We start from the raw sequence: 15,090 nt of genomic DNA, 5'->3' as shown, positions 1-15,090 counted from the left end.
CTGGGCATCAATTCAACGCGGAGCAGCTATGGTAATTGATACGAACGTCTAACGGTTAATTACCTTCCTCTTTTCTCTCGAAGGGAATTATTTTTCCCTATCGATATTTCTGATTAGTTTTTCTTGTCCCGTAGACCATAATTACAGTGATTGTTATTCCCGTTCAACGTTCTGGAAATGGCTATCCTTCATATTTGTTTACAGAATTAACAAAATTATTAGAGTAATTAGTATACAGTGACATGGAGCTATATAAAATTTGATTTGCAACAATAATCTGTTCAACATCGATAATTTATTTTTGTACTTATTTATTCAATTTTCGGAGTAGTTAAACTCATGGTAAATCTCTTCGAAGAACAACTGTTTTGTATAAATCACAACGATATACATATTTTGATTAATATTTAAATACTTTTGAATTTTTTTAAATAGTTTTGTTGCTCCGCAACGTTAATAATTTCCCCGAGGAATTTACATAAATGTCTTCTCTTTGATTAGCTCGAACAATTGAAGTTGTCGGAGCAACACGAGCGATCAAAGATCGTCGTCGGAGTCTTGAAATCGCTCGTACTTGGTCACCGATTTCTGAAAAGTGTCGTAATCACTCTTGTCGTCGTCCTGCGTCAGTAATTTCCGCCTTTCGAGGGCCAGATATATTAACAGTGGACAATAGCCAATGTTTATCAGACCGATGATCCCCATCACCCATTGGAAACCGATCGCTTTCACCATTTCGCTTCCCAAAATTGGCCCTTAAAGAAACATTTCGTAACAAATTAAAAAGTCAAAAATGAGGAGTCAAAAATGCCCATCAAAAGATTAGTAAATGGCTATCATCATTTTTTGATGGACATTTAAAATCTCTCTTATAATTATTTTTTGTCAAGAAATTTTAGATTCGATATAAAGTAAATTAATTTACAAAATTTTCTATCATGAAAAGATTTAATTACCAAGCGAATAAGCCAGGCTAACAGCCACTTGTTGAATGGAGTAAACAGGACCGTAGTCGCCATTTTGGTCCACCAGGCTGGCCAACAGTGGCACCAGAGCTGCGTCAGCCACTCCGATGCCCAGGCCCATTCCCAAGTGTGGGATTATCAGCTGCGACATAGTACTGGCCGACGGAATCAAGATGGCGCTGGTGCCAACGACCAACATGGCCAAAACAGCGACTTTGCTACGGCCGTAGCGATAGGCGATCATGCTGAAGAAATTCGTCCCGATCAGGTACCCCACGCTGTCTGGAATGAACACTGTTCCTAGCTGCCATTTCTGCAACAAAGAAATTATTATTAATACTGTGAAATACCACTATACTAGAAGAGAAAGGATTCGTGTTGATATTACAAATTGGAAAGTATCATTTTTGGAATAATTTTATTAGCAGATACGTATTAGAAAGTGATTCTAACCTTCGGTTTTATGCGAGTTTGCAGCCATATTGGCAGGCAGGACTCCAAGATTGCCATCGGTGAGGTCGAGCACCATATGGCACCGAAGATGATGAGTATATGCGGATCGGAGAGCAGGTGTGTCCAGGACGTTTCTTGTTCCCGAGACTGCAGAATTATTTACATTATTTAAATCGCGCGGCATACAGTGGAATAATGTATAAGATGAATAATTTAAAATGGCGGCCGGAGTGAACCCTGTTTTATTTATCAGCGAGAGGAAACGCTTTCCGCGCGAATTGTTTGCCCCGTTTTTGGTAACCGTAAGTCAAAAATATAAATCGAGGCTCCAAATTAAATCATTACGAATAGGACCATAACCATTCAATCAAATTTGAATGATATCTTCGATCCTTCAAATGTTTGTTCGCGATTAACAAATGGTAGATTTATTTATAAATTTAAAAGCTATATAAAGTAGAATATTTCGAAAAATTCACAAAAGTCACTCGATTCGTTAATGTTGTACTCACTTCGACCTTCGTCTCGATGTCCATCGCTAAAATTTGCAAGCCTGAAACGTTTTGCAAATTAATATCAAAAATTAATATTTTATAATATCAAATTGATATTTTCGAGAAATAAATCGATCGAGAGAGGTTCGTAAGATTACATATGGCGACGACGATGAAACAGGACACCAGCAAGAAGGGCGCCATTTTTCCTTCGAGGTCGTAGAGGACCGAGCCAATGGGATAACCCACCAGAACGCCTAGAGCGATGCTTCCCAGGACGAACCCCATGATCTTCGACCTTTTCTCCTCGTCCGGATACTGAGAGGCTACCAGCGACATCCCGGACACTCCTATGCACGCGGAGGATATACCCTGGACGCTTCTCGCCAAGAAGAGGACCTCGTAAGTCTGCCCAAACGCGAACACTAAAACCATTATTGCACTCGACGTTCAGCATAGGGATCCTACTAGATCAGATTAAATTTTCACAAATAAATTTCTATGCTTTAGCGACAATCAACGCATGGAATTAATTAAAATTAGCAACATTCTTACTGGGGAAAAATTCGAAGCCACTGATCAATATTAATGCATCAAATAATAATGATAATTATAGATTTTGAATATTTCTGAATACCAGGTACAATAACGCCTATTTTATATTCGTCGTTTCAGTTTTGTATTGTATCAAATAATAATGATAATTATTTTAGAAAATTTTTAGAAAATTATACTTAAAATTTAAATTATAGTTAAATCAGAATACAAAATACTAAAATTTTAAAATGTAGGGCAAAGGGCTAAGGCAATGTTGCAAGTGTAAAAGTGTTGCAGAGAATTCGAATTAATCGATTACTTATCGAAGCTTTGCATTAGGATTATTAGTCCAGGCACGGTTCGAAGGTGACTGGAGAGAAAAAAGCGAGCTTACGCATAGCTGCCAGCAGGAGACTTAGATTCCCGAGGAACAATGGCTTGGTATATCCCAGGGTACCGGTTAGAGTGCCCACCGCTGGATTTAGTATTAATTGTACCAACGCCTTCGAGCTCAGCAATAATCCCACACGTCCGTTTTCATCGTTCTCGGCGCTTGTCGAGTTTTCGTCGATGGTGCAGAGGTAATCGGGAATAATCGGCACTGAAACGTAGAAAATCCCAAGGATTTCGCGCGCGTCGTAAGCGAAAATGAATAGGGACTGTTTTTGCACGGGATTTCCAAAGTCCTGATCTACCCGTGTGGCTCGAAACCGCCTTGATCGATCCACTGTACCTTTTCTGGCGATAAAATGCCTCAAAAAAGAATTTTTAACAAATATCGAAAGGGGCTGAGTGCTGAATTGTTTTGGCAAAATTGAAATATTTCAAATCGTTCTGAAAAAATTATTTTTGGTTGTGGGGGTCCATTTCAATTATTTTTTGTCAATAGACATATCCCCGAAATCCTACGCATTTTCGAGAAAAAAATTCAGGAAGGTGGACAAACTTTTCGGCGGAATTGAAAAGTTTCAAATCATTTTGAAAAAATTATTTTCATATGCAGGGGTCAAATGCAATCATTTTTGGCGAATACACATAACCCCGAAATCCTACGCGTTTTCGAGAAAAAAATTCAAGAAGGGGGCAAATTTTTCCGTAAAATTGAAAAATTTTAAATCGTAATAAAAAAATTATTTTCGATTGTGGGAATCAATTGCTATCACTTTTGGTGAATACACATATCCCCGAAATCCTACGCACTTTCGAGAAAAAAATTCTTTACGGAAAATATAACGGGTGGTCATAAAAATGGTCCAATTTTCAAGCGATCGTAATTCCTACAATAGCGAGTGTATTTCATTGAAATTTATTTATGAAGTGGGGCTTATGGTTACCTACAAAAAAGTGTTAACATTTCCCTCAGAGCGTCAAAACAAATTTATTAGAAATCAAAATTGTATTTTTAAGAATATCAGCAGAGGCGTCGAAATGGTATTTACCGACAACCGTGAGCAAAACGTTATCCAGGAAGAGGCTCAGGTAGACGACAACGACAGGAATCAGGCGGGAGTACTTCATAGTTTCGAACATCGTCATCGTGGCGGTCGAAACGAGATTCCGGAAGCGAGGCGCGCGACAAACGACCACCAGCGGTCCAGTGGTTCCGGGCGGTCGCTACCGTTCGAGTCCTCGGTTTGTTTTTCCCATTTTGTTATCGGTCGAACGATCCTCGAAGGAAATAAAACTAAAATATCGACCGTCGCGGATGGGTTCGCGGACCAACCCTTTCGAAATTCCGGCTCCCGATAACGGAGAAACAGAGGTGTATATACGTGACTGGAAAGCGAACCAGTCCCGATCGAGCTTTTATAGCGCTCGCGGCCGGGGAGTCCTTGTGCGCAGAAGCTTTTTCAGAATCTACGGAGTCCGTGACGCTCTCGAGCACCAGGGGCCCTTTTCACGAGCCGATGCACTTTTCGATTTATCGCCCCGTTATGGACGCTTATCGTCCACCGCCAGACGCCCCTGGATGTTCATTATTTTCAAACGGGGTTGGCCTCATGGCGTGGAAAACTACTCGAAGGACGTTGGAATTCTTACCATAGCGCGCGAAGAGTTTTAAGGAAAATCGAATTTTCCATCTATTGTGTGTCCCTTCGAAGCATCCAGCCTCTCTCTTATATTGGAATATATTTTTATAATAATCTTTGAGAATCGATGTGTCTTCTCCGTTGTCTGTTTTTTTATATTTTTTAATTGGTTACTATGGATAAACTTCGTTCGGGATCTCGGGGATCGGTGGCGGAATCCTGCGGGTTTCCGGTTGCGTCACTGTCATCGATATTCCACCGGAACGTACACCTGTGCCCTGATTGCGGAATTACGATCGTCCCGTAATGCAATTTCAAAGGGGAACACGCGAAATTGGTTCTCTGCTCGCGGGAGTCCTTCCGTCGCACAAGGGCTCCTCCCGTTACGGTGTCGCTTCGTTTTGTACTTTAATTAAGTCGATAATGACGGTCCGAGCACATCGGGTAATTGAATCGGATCCAAGTTACCGGGGTTCGATTGTTAAATTCGCGTCGATTCTCGGAATATGGTTCTATAAACTAGATAATTTCAATAAAAAAACCCATTTAAAGATGAAGTCCTGTTGACGAGAGATGGAGGAGAGTGAGCCTCGCCTTAGACGTCGGTCAAGAAGCATATATATACAAACGGAAGGTCGGTCTAATGCTTGCGAGAGAGACAAGAGCGTCGTAGCCCTCTGGCGGCGAGTACGGGAAGCGATAGACTCCCCCAAAGACAGTAGGATCAGATCGATAAAGTAAAAATCTATAACAACCGAACGTGACGTCCACATTTCTTATTGAACGAAATCGATAGAGCTATAATAGAATCTAAGTGATAAAAGAAGAAAAAAAATAATTCCATCCGCCCAATCGATCACACGAACCAACAGGATTTATTTCAACGGGAGCACAGTTCTCTATGCGGCGCGTGACTACAATATGAACACTGGCGGATTAGAGTCTCAGAATCGCGTTATCCTCGTTACGTTGTCCTCTTCGTCCTCCTCGCGGATGGTCGCCTCCATTTGCGCCAATCTGGGACTGATGGATCTCGCGGGATAGATCTCGTCGTGGGATCTGCGAACGGTTCCGTGGTTACTCTCCACGTAGACGTCTGTCTCTATACAGTCTTTCTCGTCCCTGGTTTTCGTCTTCCGGTTGCATTTGGGTCGTGCGTACGCGGAGTTCACGCTGCTCCTTTCCGCGGGGCTCGTTCTTGACTGGAAACGTTACTTCTTCAGTTCTTAACGTAACTTTGAACCGACGCCATTTTTCTTTTTCACCTCGTTCCACGTTAAATCGATCACCTTATTCCCTAAGGAAAAAGCGATCGATTTGACTTGGAACGACCCTTCTAAAACGCCTACGGTATGCCTCATTTCTTGCACCAGTTCGCGTTAGGGATACTTGCAAATCGCTCAGGGTGTTTGGCCACCCTTGGTAAAAATTTTAATGGGAGATTTTAAAGGCCAAAATAAGACGAAAATCAAGAATACCAATTTGTTCATGGAAGCTTTGTTAAAAAGTTATTAACGATTAAAGTTCCGCCAGTACTGAATTTTTTTCTCGAAAGTGGGTAAGATTTCAGGGATATGTCTATTGACCAAAAATGCTTGTAATTGACCCCTGTAACTAAATATAATTTTTTTAGTATGATTTGAAATTTTTTAATTTCGTCGAAAAATCTCACACCTTCTCGAATTTTTTTCTAGAAAGTGGGCAGGATTTCGAGGATATGTCTATTGACCAAAAATGCTTGTAATTGATCCCTGCAACTAAATATAATTTTTTTAGTATGATTTGAAATTTTTTAATTTCGTCTAAAAATCTCACACCTTCTCGAATTTTTTTCTAGAAAGTAGGTAGGATTTCAAGGGTATGTCTATTGACCAAAAATGCTTGTAATTGACCCCTGTAGCTAAATATAATTTTTTTAGTATGATTTGAAATTTTTTAATTTCGTCTAAAAATCTCACACTTTCTCGAATTTTTTTCTAGAAAGTGGTTAGGATTTCGGGGGTATGCCTATTGACCAAAAATGCTTGTAATTGACCCCCGCAACCGAAAATAATTTTTCCAGAACGATTTGAAATTATTGAATTTAATTATTAATAACTTTTTAACGAAACCTCCATCAACAAATTGGTATTCTTGATTTTCCTCTTATTTTGGCCTCTAGAATCTCCCATTAAAATTTTTCCCAGGGGTGTCGAAACACCCTGTATAATCATACTCGAGAAAAATATAAATTTTCAAAATTTGTTTGCAAGTATCCCCAACAAAAATCGATGCAAGAAGCGAGACACTCTACGAAGCTTCAGATGTTCTACTGATAACAAAATTACATCTGAAAGACAGATGATGGGTAACGAGTACGTTGCAGTTATCCGGGCGGCGCGCGATGCAACTAGCGAGGTAATACTGCGTCGCGAACAGTCGTTCGAACGGATACGCGTGCCAGTAGGCGATAATTTTGCGCGTAACCGTTCGAAGCTACGAGAAAAACGCGGTCCCGGGGAAAAAATTGGTAAAAAAGTCTCACGTCCGCATCCTCGATGCAGACTTGCGGTATTTTGTAAGCGTTATTCACTTCTCGCATCTCCGTGTGGAATCCGTAGTTGTTATATCCCGGTACCCTCCTCGTGTCCGGGCTCCTGGTTTGGGCCAGGTACTTTTGGTTCGGGCTCGAGCTACCGTAGTAGTTCGGGTACGCGGAGGCTACCTGCAAATTCGTCACGCTTCCTCCGGCGGGGTGCACGTAATCGTAAAACGGCCGTGTCTGCGCAACAGAAAATACCTTTCATGCGGACCGTTTCAATACTTGGCTCTGAACGTCTTCGATACGATCGAAAATGTCGAAGGAAACATTATTCGTTTGAAAGGATCAAACATCATGTGAAGAAAATTACAACCATTTCCTATTTTTTATACCATGTATTGTATTTCATTGATTTTTATGTTATTCGTGAAGATATATGCAAAAATATTTTGTTGTTCGGAATATTGTTACCTTCACATATTTCAAGGGTGTTGAAATTAAATAAAACTACTAAGATTCATCAGAGAATCGTAACTAGAACTCATTTAGGATTCTAAATTAATACGCTAGAAGCATTACGAGGTAAATAAAATAGTGGTCACAACAGAAACATAAGCACTTTATTCAACTAAAAAGGAGATACTTTGGGATGTAACAAAATATATTTCTACGTGGAAAATAAACGAAGGGAATGGGGAAAATACAGGGAGAACAAATTCTTACAAGCTACGTCGCTACAAAAACGTACAGGTTATGTTTAAAAAGAAAAAAGGTGTAACACATATCGCGGGATTCAAACATGGCTGATTCGTAGGGTTGCCATATTTTCAAATCACGAATTTTATATTCCGAAAGTTTGTTTCAATCGAATACTAAATAGCGTCCGAAATCCGAGAATAGAAAATTTAATTATACAATAGTCGTGATTCCGTATTTTTACGCCAAGCCAAGCAGCTTCGCTGGTGAAAGGACAGAGGGCGCGAGCGTGCAGATTTCTATTAAGTTACAATCATGGAGGGGATAGCCTCCGTCGAAGTCCTCGAATGAACGGTCAATTTACTTTGTTGCGACTCGAGTAGTCGCTAATCTCTCAGCAGATGCTTGTCACCGAACGTCGTGACGTTAAAAACGGTGCCTCGAACCATAAAACCCGAAGAGATGGCAACCCTACCGATGCAAGTCGTTGCTCTGACCTGCCTCATAATAGTGTTTATCCTCGGATCGGGGCCCAGATCCGTCGAGCCGAATCTCTGGCCGTATTCCTTTCCTCTGGCCAGGTGCGTGATCATGTAATAGGTCCTGGGAATTAAAACTCCGATGACGATCAAGTACGCCGTGGCGACGATGCCGAATGAGACCACCATGTCGCGGCATTCCGGTTCCACCAGGATGAAACAGGTCAGCCAGATGGCCCAGGTTATCAGCAGACCGATGGAAGTCCCGAAGAAACACTTTCCTTCGCGATAATTGCGCGGCAGCCGGGCGATAAAGAAGCACACCACGAACAGCGTCATCAGCAGAAATATATCGTATCCTAGAAAATGTTTTTATCGACGCTGTTCGTAAACTTTTATCAAAAACACCCTCGGGGGGGATTTGACCGTGGCACGTCGAGGGTCCTCGAACGACCGCGATAAATTCTACTGCAATTTTATGGTTTTATTGGAAACGTAAACGCACGGTTTCGTTAAGTGTTTTCTTTACTTTTTGCGAGTACAAATAAAGGGCTGTTTCGATCCACGAAGGGCCAAAGGACGATAGGCTCGTCGAAATGGTTAGTAGACTCTGATTTAAAGATTAGATTTTTATTCGCGATGCAGTTTTAGGGCCTGTTCAGGAATTTTTGTAGGTTAGTTTATTAAATAGAGAGATTATCGAAACGTATGTTTCTGATCTTCGAATCATTGTTTGTTATTATTTGTCAACGCTCATATCACGCTGGGAAACACCGGTTCTCGTCCGATCACCGAAGTTAAGCAGCGTTGAGCGCATTTAGTACTTGGATGGGTGACCGCTTGGGAACAGTGCGTAGTGTTGGCAATATTTTTTTTTTTAATTTTGTGTGACCATCACTTTGAACTTACAACGTGTTGCAATATTCTTTACAAAGGAAGAAATACTTGTGAAATTGTAAATAACCCTACTGTGAACAAATGTAGAGGAAAGTAAAGTTAAAATTGTTCGTCGGGCAATTAAATTCGTTCCGACGACATGATGATTCGAAACGCGTGAAAGAATTAATGGATGTTCAAGGAATAATTAATATTTGGACCACCAGGGCGCTCAATGGCAGCACCTCTCGGGCACGCATTGTGCATGCACAGGAGACCGTCTTGCTCATAGAAAGATGCGCTCGAGACCGAAATTGGGCATCTGCTCATAAGTGACAAGCGCGCGCATCGATCACGGGCCCGCCAATCGATGCCTCGTGGTGGCCAAGTTCGCGGGCATCCTCACAGTCGTGTTTTAACCGCGTACGGGCAAAGTGATCGCAGTAACGAGCTATCTTATTGCGCTTTCTTTCATTAATCTTATAAATCCTTTGTAGTTACAATTGCTCGATCGTATATCGTCCATTAACGATCCGTTTTCACGTTTCTCAAACAATAAAACCGAACAGGAAAAGAAACTTTACCTAGCAGGCCGATGAAGACGAGGCTCCTGACGACTACGCTGGAGTCCTCGTCGCTGAGAATGAAGAACATGATCGATATGGCGAATTGTACACCGAACATGAAGAACACCATCAAACCCTGCAGATATCCGTTGATGTGCGCTGTGAATACACCGCCCTTGGAGAATACCAGAAAGAACGCTCTGGACAGCATCACGGAGAAGTCGATTCCGAAGGTAAGCGTGGTGAGGAGGATCTTTCTGGAGTTGAGTGCCTCGGCACCCACGTAGTAGTCGTTCATGCAGAACGGCAGGACCGTCAATAGAGTGAAAATGTTCGCCAGTATCAGGACGATCGTTAGTGCGGGATTCCCATCGAGAACGTCCTCCGCGATGAAGCGGTAGATAATGAAGACGGCAATCACGCCGCAGGCGAACGTGCCGCACACCGCCACCGTCAGGAAAATTGGTATCCAGTTGCCCGACTTTAATAAACCCCTGTCGAGTGTATCTGTAACGAGCAGGGACATTAGTTGGTCCGTTTTGCTCCCGAGTACCTGGTCGTTTTATCGAGAAACCGTTCTTGTCCCTATCGAGGGGGCGTAGCATCGACCTCTCTTCCTTTCGACGGAGCCGCGCTTCTCTAATTATCAAATTATCCCCCTAATGAGAATTTTCTTTTGTACTCCCCGGAGAGACCCGGGACGCGACAATTCGGTATTATGTTTCCCGTCGTTGTCCGGAATGGTAAGCCCTCTCGTAAGTTCTTTGACGTTACTGTCTCTCGGATTGACGAACCCAACATTTGCTTCGGCGGATATCCCTTTAATTTATTCGTAAAATTTTGTTCGTAATTAACGCCTCGACTATATTACCCAAATCGAAATTACTTTTTTTAAATCCTTTGTCTTGGAGATAATTTTATTGAAATCAGAGATTTTGTAAGTATCAAACTTTCAGGGGGACACTGCCCACCCCCAAATAGGAATCGAAGTATTAGGTCGTCCCATAAGTTCGTGCCATTCGACATTATTAAATTGACGAGAATAAAATTTGTTCTCTACCGAATTGAAAATTCAACAAAATGGCCGCCTTGGATACGTACCTCTGGTGACACCGCGTAGGCCCCTCCTCTTAAAGTTCAAGCAATCTTCGCAATTTTTCGCGTACTTCTTCAGGCATAGTTTTGGCATTTTTGGCAATCTCGATTCGGGGGTGATCCTGAATTTCAAGTTGGCCGGTTCCACCCTGTAGGTGGCCATGTCGATCAGTTCGGTTTGGCTCCTCATCACGACGATGTATTTGATCGAGTGTAGCTTGGGCAATATACGAAGGGCATTGTATACGTCGGAGTTTCGTATTTCCGAGCCAGCGCGGGGGTTGAAGCGGGGCAGGACGCAGGATGTCTCCATTCCGCGGTGGCAGTTCCGTCTCTGTAGGTCCTGGAGAACCTGCGCCAGCTCGAACACCGCCTTCCCGACGCCGAGAAGGTGCGACGAGTGGATCACTGTGTTCCCGGTCGCTGCCAGGAAATCGTCCGTTGAGGTGACGTCCTGCAGCGGGTCCAGGTCGAAGGACGGCGCCCTCACGACGTACGATCCTGGCGGTACGAGGTCTGGGAACATGGACGCGTTTCTATCTGTTTTTGATTAACACTGCCCGGGTCTCGTGCCTTTCTTAAACGGATCAGACGCTCTTCGTTTACTCTAAATGCGTCCAAGCTCGGCTAAATCGAACTTAAACCGATTTCTGGGCGGACTGAATAAAATCCAATTACCGTAATCCCATTTACAAAATCAATTTTCTCGATTTCGCGATAGGAATAACCATTTTAAAACGCGACTATTTCCAAAGCAACAAGTCTGGCGTCTCGTTTGCTACATCAAACTATTTTTTTAAATATGCAGGGTGTTACTCCCGGGGAAAATTTCAATGGGAGACTCTAAAGGACAAAATAAGTCGAAAATCAAGAATACCAATTTGTTGATCGAGGCTTCGTTAAAAAGTTATTAACGTTTAAAGTTCCATCTGTGGAACAACAATTTGCAAACAGCTGCGCGCGCAAGATGGTAGTATTCGAATTTTTTTCTCATAAATACGTAGAATTTCGGGGGTGTGTCTATTCACCAAAAATGATTGTAATCGACCCCTGCAACTGAAAATAATTTTTCCAAACAGATTTGAAATTTTTTAATTTCGTCTAAAAATCTCAGTATCTACTCGAATTTTTTTCTCGAAAGTGGGTAGGATTTCGGGGGTATGTCCAATCACCAAAAATGATTCTAATTGAACCTCGCAACCAAAAATAATTTTTTCAAAATGATTTGAAATTTTTTAATAACTTTTTAACAAAGCCCCTCAATCAAGAAATTAATATTCTTGATTTTCGTCTTATTTTGGCCTCTAGAATCTTCTATTAAAATTTTTCCTAAAGTTGACCGGATACACTGTATAGAAAAAGTAAAAATTCTCACCGTCGACGTTCGATCCGTCCAGGGGAAGGACGATCCATGTTTTTCTATGCCCTTGCAGCTTCTCGCCCCGTTCGATCCACTGACGAGCTTCGTTCCTCCCTCCGATCACGGCGATCACAGCCTCCGTGTCGTTCTCGTCCAGCTCCACGGTCTTGGCGTAATTCTTCACGCAGACACCGGCCTCCCTGGTGGCGTCCAGGAAGAAATTCAACGCGAACTCCGAGTCGACCAGCAACAGATCGATGCTCTCGAACCTGGTGCTCAGGTAGTGCACCAACAGATTCAGCAACGGTTTCGTCAGATTCTGTTCGTGGTACGTGCTGATGGGCAGGATACTGTAATTACGAAGTGGCTCCAGGATCGTGCTGTACTCCGTCGGCAGCAGGATCCCCAATTCGTAACGATCTGTGCAGTCAGAGTCCACTGCTGCTTGCAGGGACTGTTTGTATACCGTCATCTCGTCGTGGCAGGTGTCGAAGATTTTTAATCCTGCACAATTGGAATAGATACGATGACTTGAAAATGACATTGGGGTCGTTTAAAAATTGTTCGAAGCTAAAGAAGAATTTCCCGTGTTTTCGATGTTAAACGGGGACTATGAAAGTTTCTGTTTATTTTTTTTATCGAACGTTGGTATACCTAGTGGAAGTCCAGGCACGAATTCGTACTTGTTCAGAGCGTGTACCACGTAGAACGCCGTGGACATTTCTTGGAGACCCTTCGCAGACGTGATGTTGCAGTAGGGTCCATAGTTGATGTCGAGGAATACTAAAATCAACGTTACAAACCGATGCCTATTTGCAATTAAAGGTAACAGTGTATAAGGCCATTTAAGAACAAAGAAATCGAAGAATTTTAACCCCTTCGACAATATACAGTATTGTACGGTTTACTTTCCACTGTTCATGCCCCCCTAATCCCTTCCCTTTCTCGAGCTAAACGGAACTTGACCCAGTGTAGAGAAGAAGGAGAATCGATAGAATGAAACGGACAACAAACGCAGTTCAAAGAGATACGGTAAGAAGATCAATAATCGTGGAACAAGAACAATTTTTACTTTCTATATTTTTCATCTTGCCTTTTTAAAAACGATACCGATGCATTTCTGAGATTCTTCCGATTAAAACGAGTCCAAACACCACATAAATCGGATCACATTTAACTAATATCCTAATATTGCATATATATATTAACTAACTTAAAAAGTAGTCTGACGTATGTCGTGTTTGGACTCGTTTTAATCGGGAGAACCTGAAGAACGCGTCGGTGCCATTTTTGAATCGAAATTAAAAAAAAAAAAATTACGCATAACTTTCATTGTTGGGTCCGTAAATCTAACGAAAGTAAACCGTGCATCACTGTGCCCATCTTACACGACAGAACAGCGTCGCCGGGGATCTCGATCATGCTACGGTTCTTCGCGCACGTGGTTCGGTCCTCCAGCGACAGCGCGAATCGCAGGACGCTCAGCAAGATCACGACCTTGGCCAACATGATTGTCATCGAAAACAGATGGCGCGACACAACAGACACACACGTCCTCCCCCTCAGAAGAACATGCCGCGGCTCGTGCAAAGTCTCCAGCGAGAACAGGTTCCCGTCATTGTTTCGTGTTTAATCGATACCCCATTCAAGGGGGGAGAGGGTGGTCTAGAAGCCCCTGTTCGCAGTCGAGTCGGTCTCACTCGATTCCAGGGACAACGAACGCCATCGTCGAACGACTTCCGGTCGCGTCAGCCCCGCCGGATCTTCCTATCGGGAAGAGGAGCCATGATTCCCGTCTACCGATCCTCCGGGGACCACCGGGATCGTCCGCCAAGAGATCGACGCTAGCAAACGACGCCAGGACACGCGGGACACGTCGCTCACAGCGTCGAGGATCCGTCGCGGAAGCGTGACTCGCCGGGCAGCGCATTAACTCCGATCGAATCCATTAAATCGCGTGACGAGACCCACTGTTGGACCAACGATCGCCCTGGAACACGTTCTCCTTCCACTTTACGACTATCGTCGCCAACATTTCACGTTGATAGCGACCTGCACTTTTGCCACACCAATCCGGGGTCCCAGCCTACGACGATTCACTCGAGCCTCGCAACCCTTGTTGCACCCCTGGCGTCCGATACACCATTATCGATTCACTTGGCGACGGGAACTCTGACACGGGTAATACCCGGAACGAACTGTGTACTTTCCAAAGTGTCTAGGTTGGGTCTGATTAGTCCTGGAACTTTGGGCCCCGGAGACTCGCGGACCCCGCCAATCTATCGAACTTCGATCGGTTAACCTCAATTGCGTCCACGCGCGGTGGCCTAGCAAACCTTAGATCCTCTTAGTCAACCTTGAATCTACTTGTAGGCGTCCAAGTTTTCAAATATCTCTAGACTATATCATTAATTTTCTCTACGTGTGACAGGTGACTCCTTTTCTGATACCTCCAGACTACGGTCTCATGAGTGACCTAACCCTAACGCTTCGTTCCACGATCCCAATGTCCTTTTCCTGAACTCTCCAGAATCGGCCATTGTCCGTCTCAAGTTTCCAGCCCACGGCTTGCATGTAACTCGACACCCCGTCAACTTATTTCCAGATGCAGTCTAACGGAGATTCGAGGACTGTTCCGCGCGTCCCCCGTGTCCACTTTATCCGAACCGTCTACATTTCGTCCGTCGTATCGAGCTCTGGTTTTCCCCTCGATGAGTCATACGGCGGCATTGTTTACCGAGCAGGTGTCTAGCAACGGTTGCACGCGTGGCCCGTGATCCTCCGCGCTCTCTCTGTCGCAGCCTCTCCGTTTCGAAGATTGGACTCGATGGACCGTTTCGGTGGACGTTGGATCGCGGGGGCCTCAGGGCGTCGCGTCGTGTCCTGGCTCGAGGGCGCGACTGAACGACGATGCGTTTTCGGCGACGCACCGTTGCGAAACTTTCACGACCGCGACGAAGGGAGCAGCTGGCGCACTGCACACGACAGTGACCAACACGGAAGCCATACTTCTGACCC

At 43.6% G+C, this 15,090-nt stretch overlaps 2 protein-coding genes and 1 non-coding gene across 3 annotated transcripts; 1 reads left to right on the top strand and 2 right to left on the bottom strand.

Annotated features, from left to right (window-relative positions):
- Positions 1 to 442: 442 nt before the first annotated feature.
- On the bottom strand, positions 443 to 4,467 carry LOC122405454 (synaptic vesicular amine transporter). Its single transcript, XM_043410210.1, has 7 exons — positions 3,889 to 4,467; positions 2,844 to 3,050; positions 2,071 to 2,337; positions 1,931 to 1,971; positions 1,419 to 1,565; positions 957 to 1,278; positions 443 to 755 (listed from the first exon to the last, which is right to left on the bottom strand). The coding sequence occupies exons 1-7, from the start codon at positions 3,983 to 3,985 to the stop codon at positions 538 to 540; spliced, it is 1,299 nt and encodes a 432-aa protein (XP_043266145.1). The 5' UTR covers positions 3,986 to 4,467; the 3' UTR covers positions 443 to 537.
- A 781-nt stretch (positions 4,468 to 5,248) lies between these two features.
- Positions 5,249 to 14,597, bottom strand: LOC122405450 (protein bride of sevenless). The gene is made up of 8 exons (XM_043410202.1): positions 13,461 to 14,597; positions 12,727 to 12,855; positions 12,088 to 12,576; positions 10,719 to 11,228; positions 9,636 to 10,124; positions 8,194 to 8,534; positions 7,004 to 7,240; positions 5,249 to 5,681 (listed from the first exon to the last, which is right to left on the bottom strand). Exons 1-8 carry the CDS (start codon positions 13,588 to 13,590, stop codon positions 5,424 to 5,426), a joined length of 2,583 nt encoding a protein of 860 aa, XP_043266137.1. The 5' UTR covers positions 13,591 to 14,597; the 3' UTR covers positions 5,249 to 5,423.
- LOC122394911 lies at positions 8,921 to 9,040 on the top strand. Its single transcript, XR_006258941.1, has one exon. It is a non-coding gene; the product is annotated as a 5S ribosomal RNA (ribosomal RNA).
- Positions 14,598 to 15,090: the final 493 nt, after the last annotated feature.

The sequence above is a fragment of the Colletes gigas genome, unplaced genomic scaffold, assembly GCF_013123115.1.
Source record: "Colletes gigas isolate AHSC1104 unplaced genomic scaffold, ASM1312311v1 Colletes_gigas_Sc00004, whole genome shotgun sequence".
Lineage (NCBI taxonomy): Eukaryota > Metazoa > Arthropoda > Insecta > Hymenoptera > Colletidae > Colletes > Colletes gigas.
The sequence above is the reverse complement of the archived record's forward strand: the minus strand, read 5'-3'. Positions and strand labels throughout refer to the sequence as shown.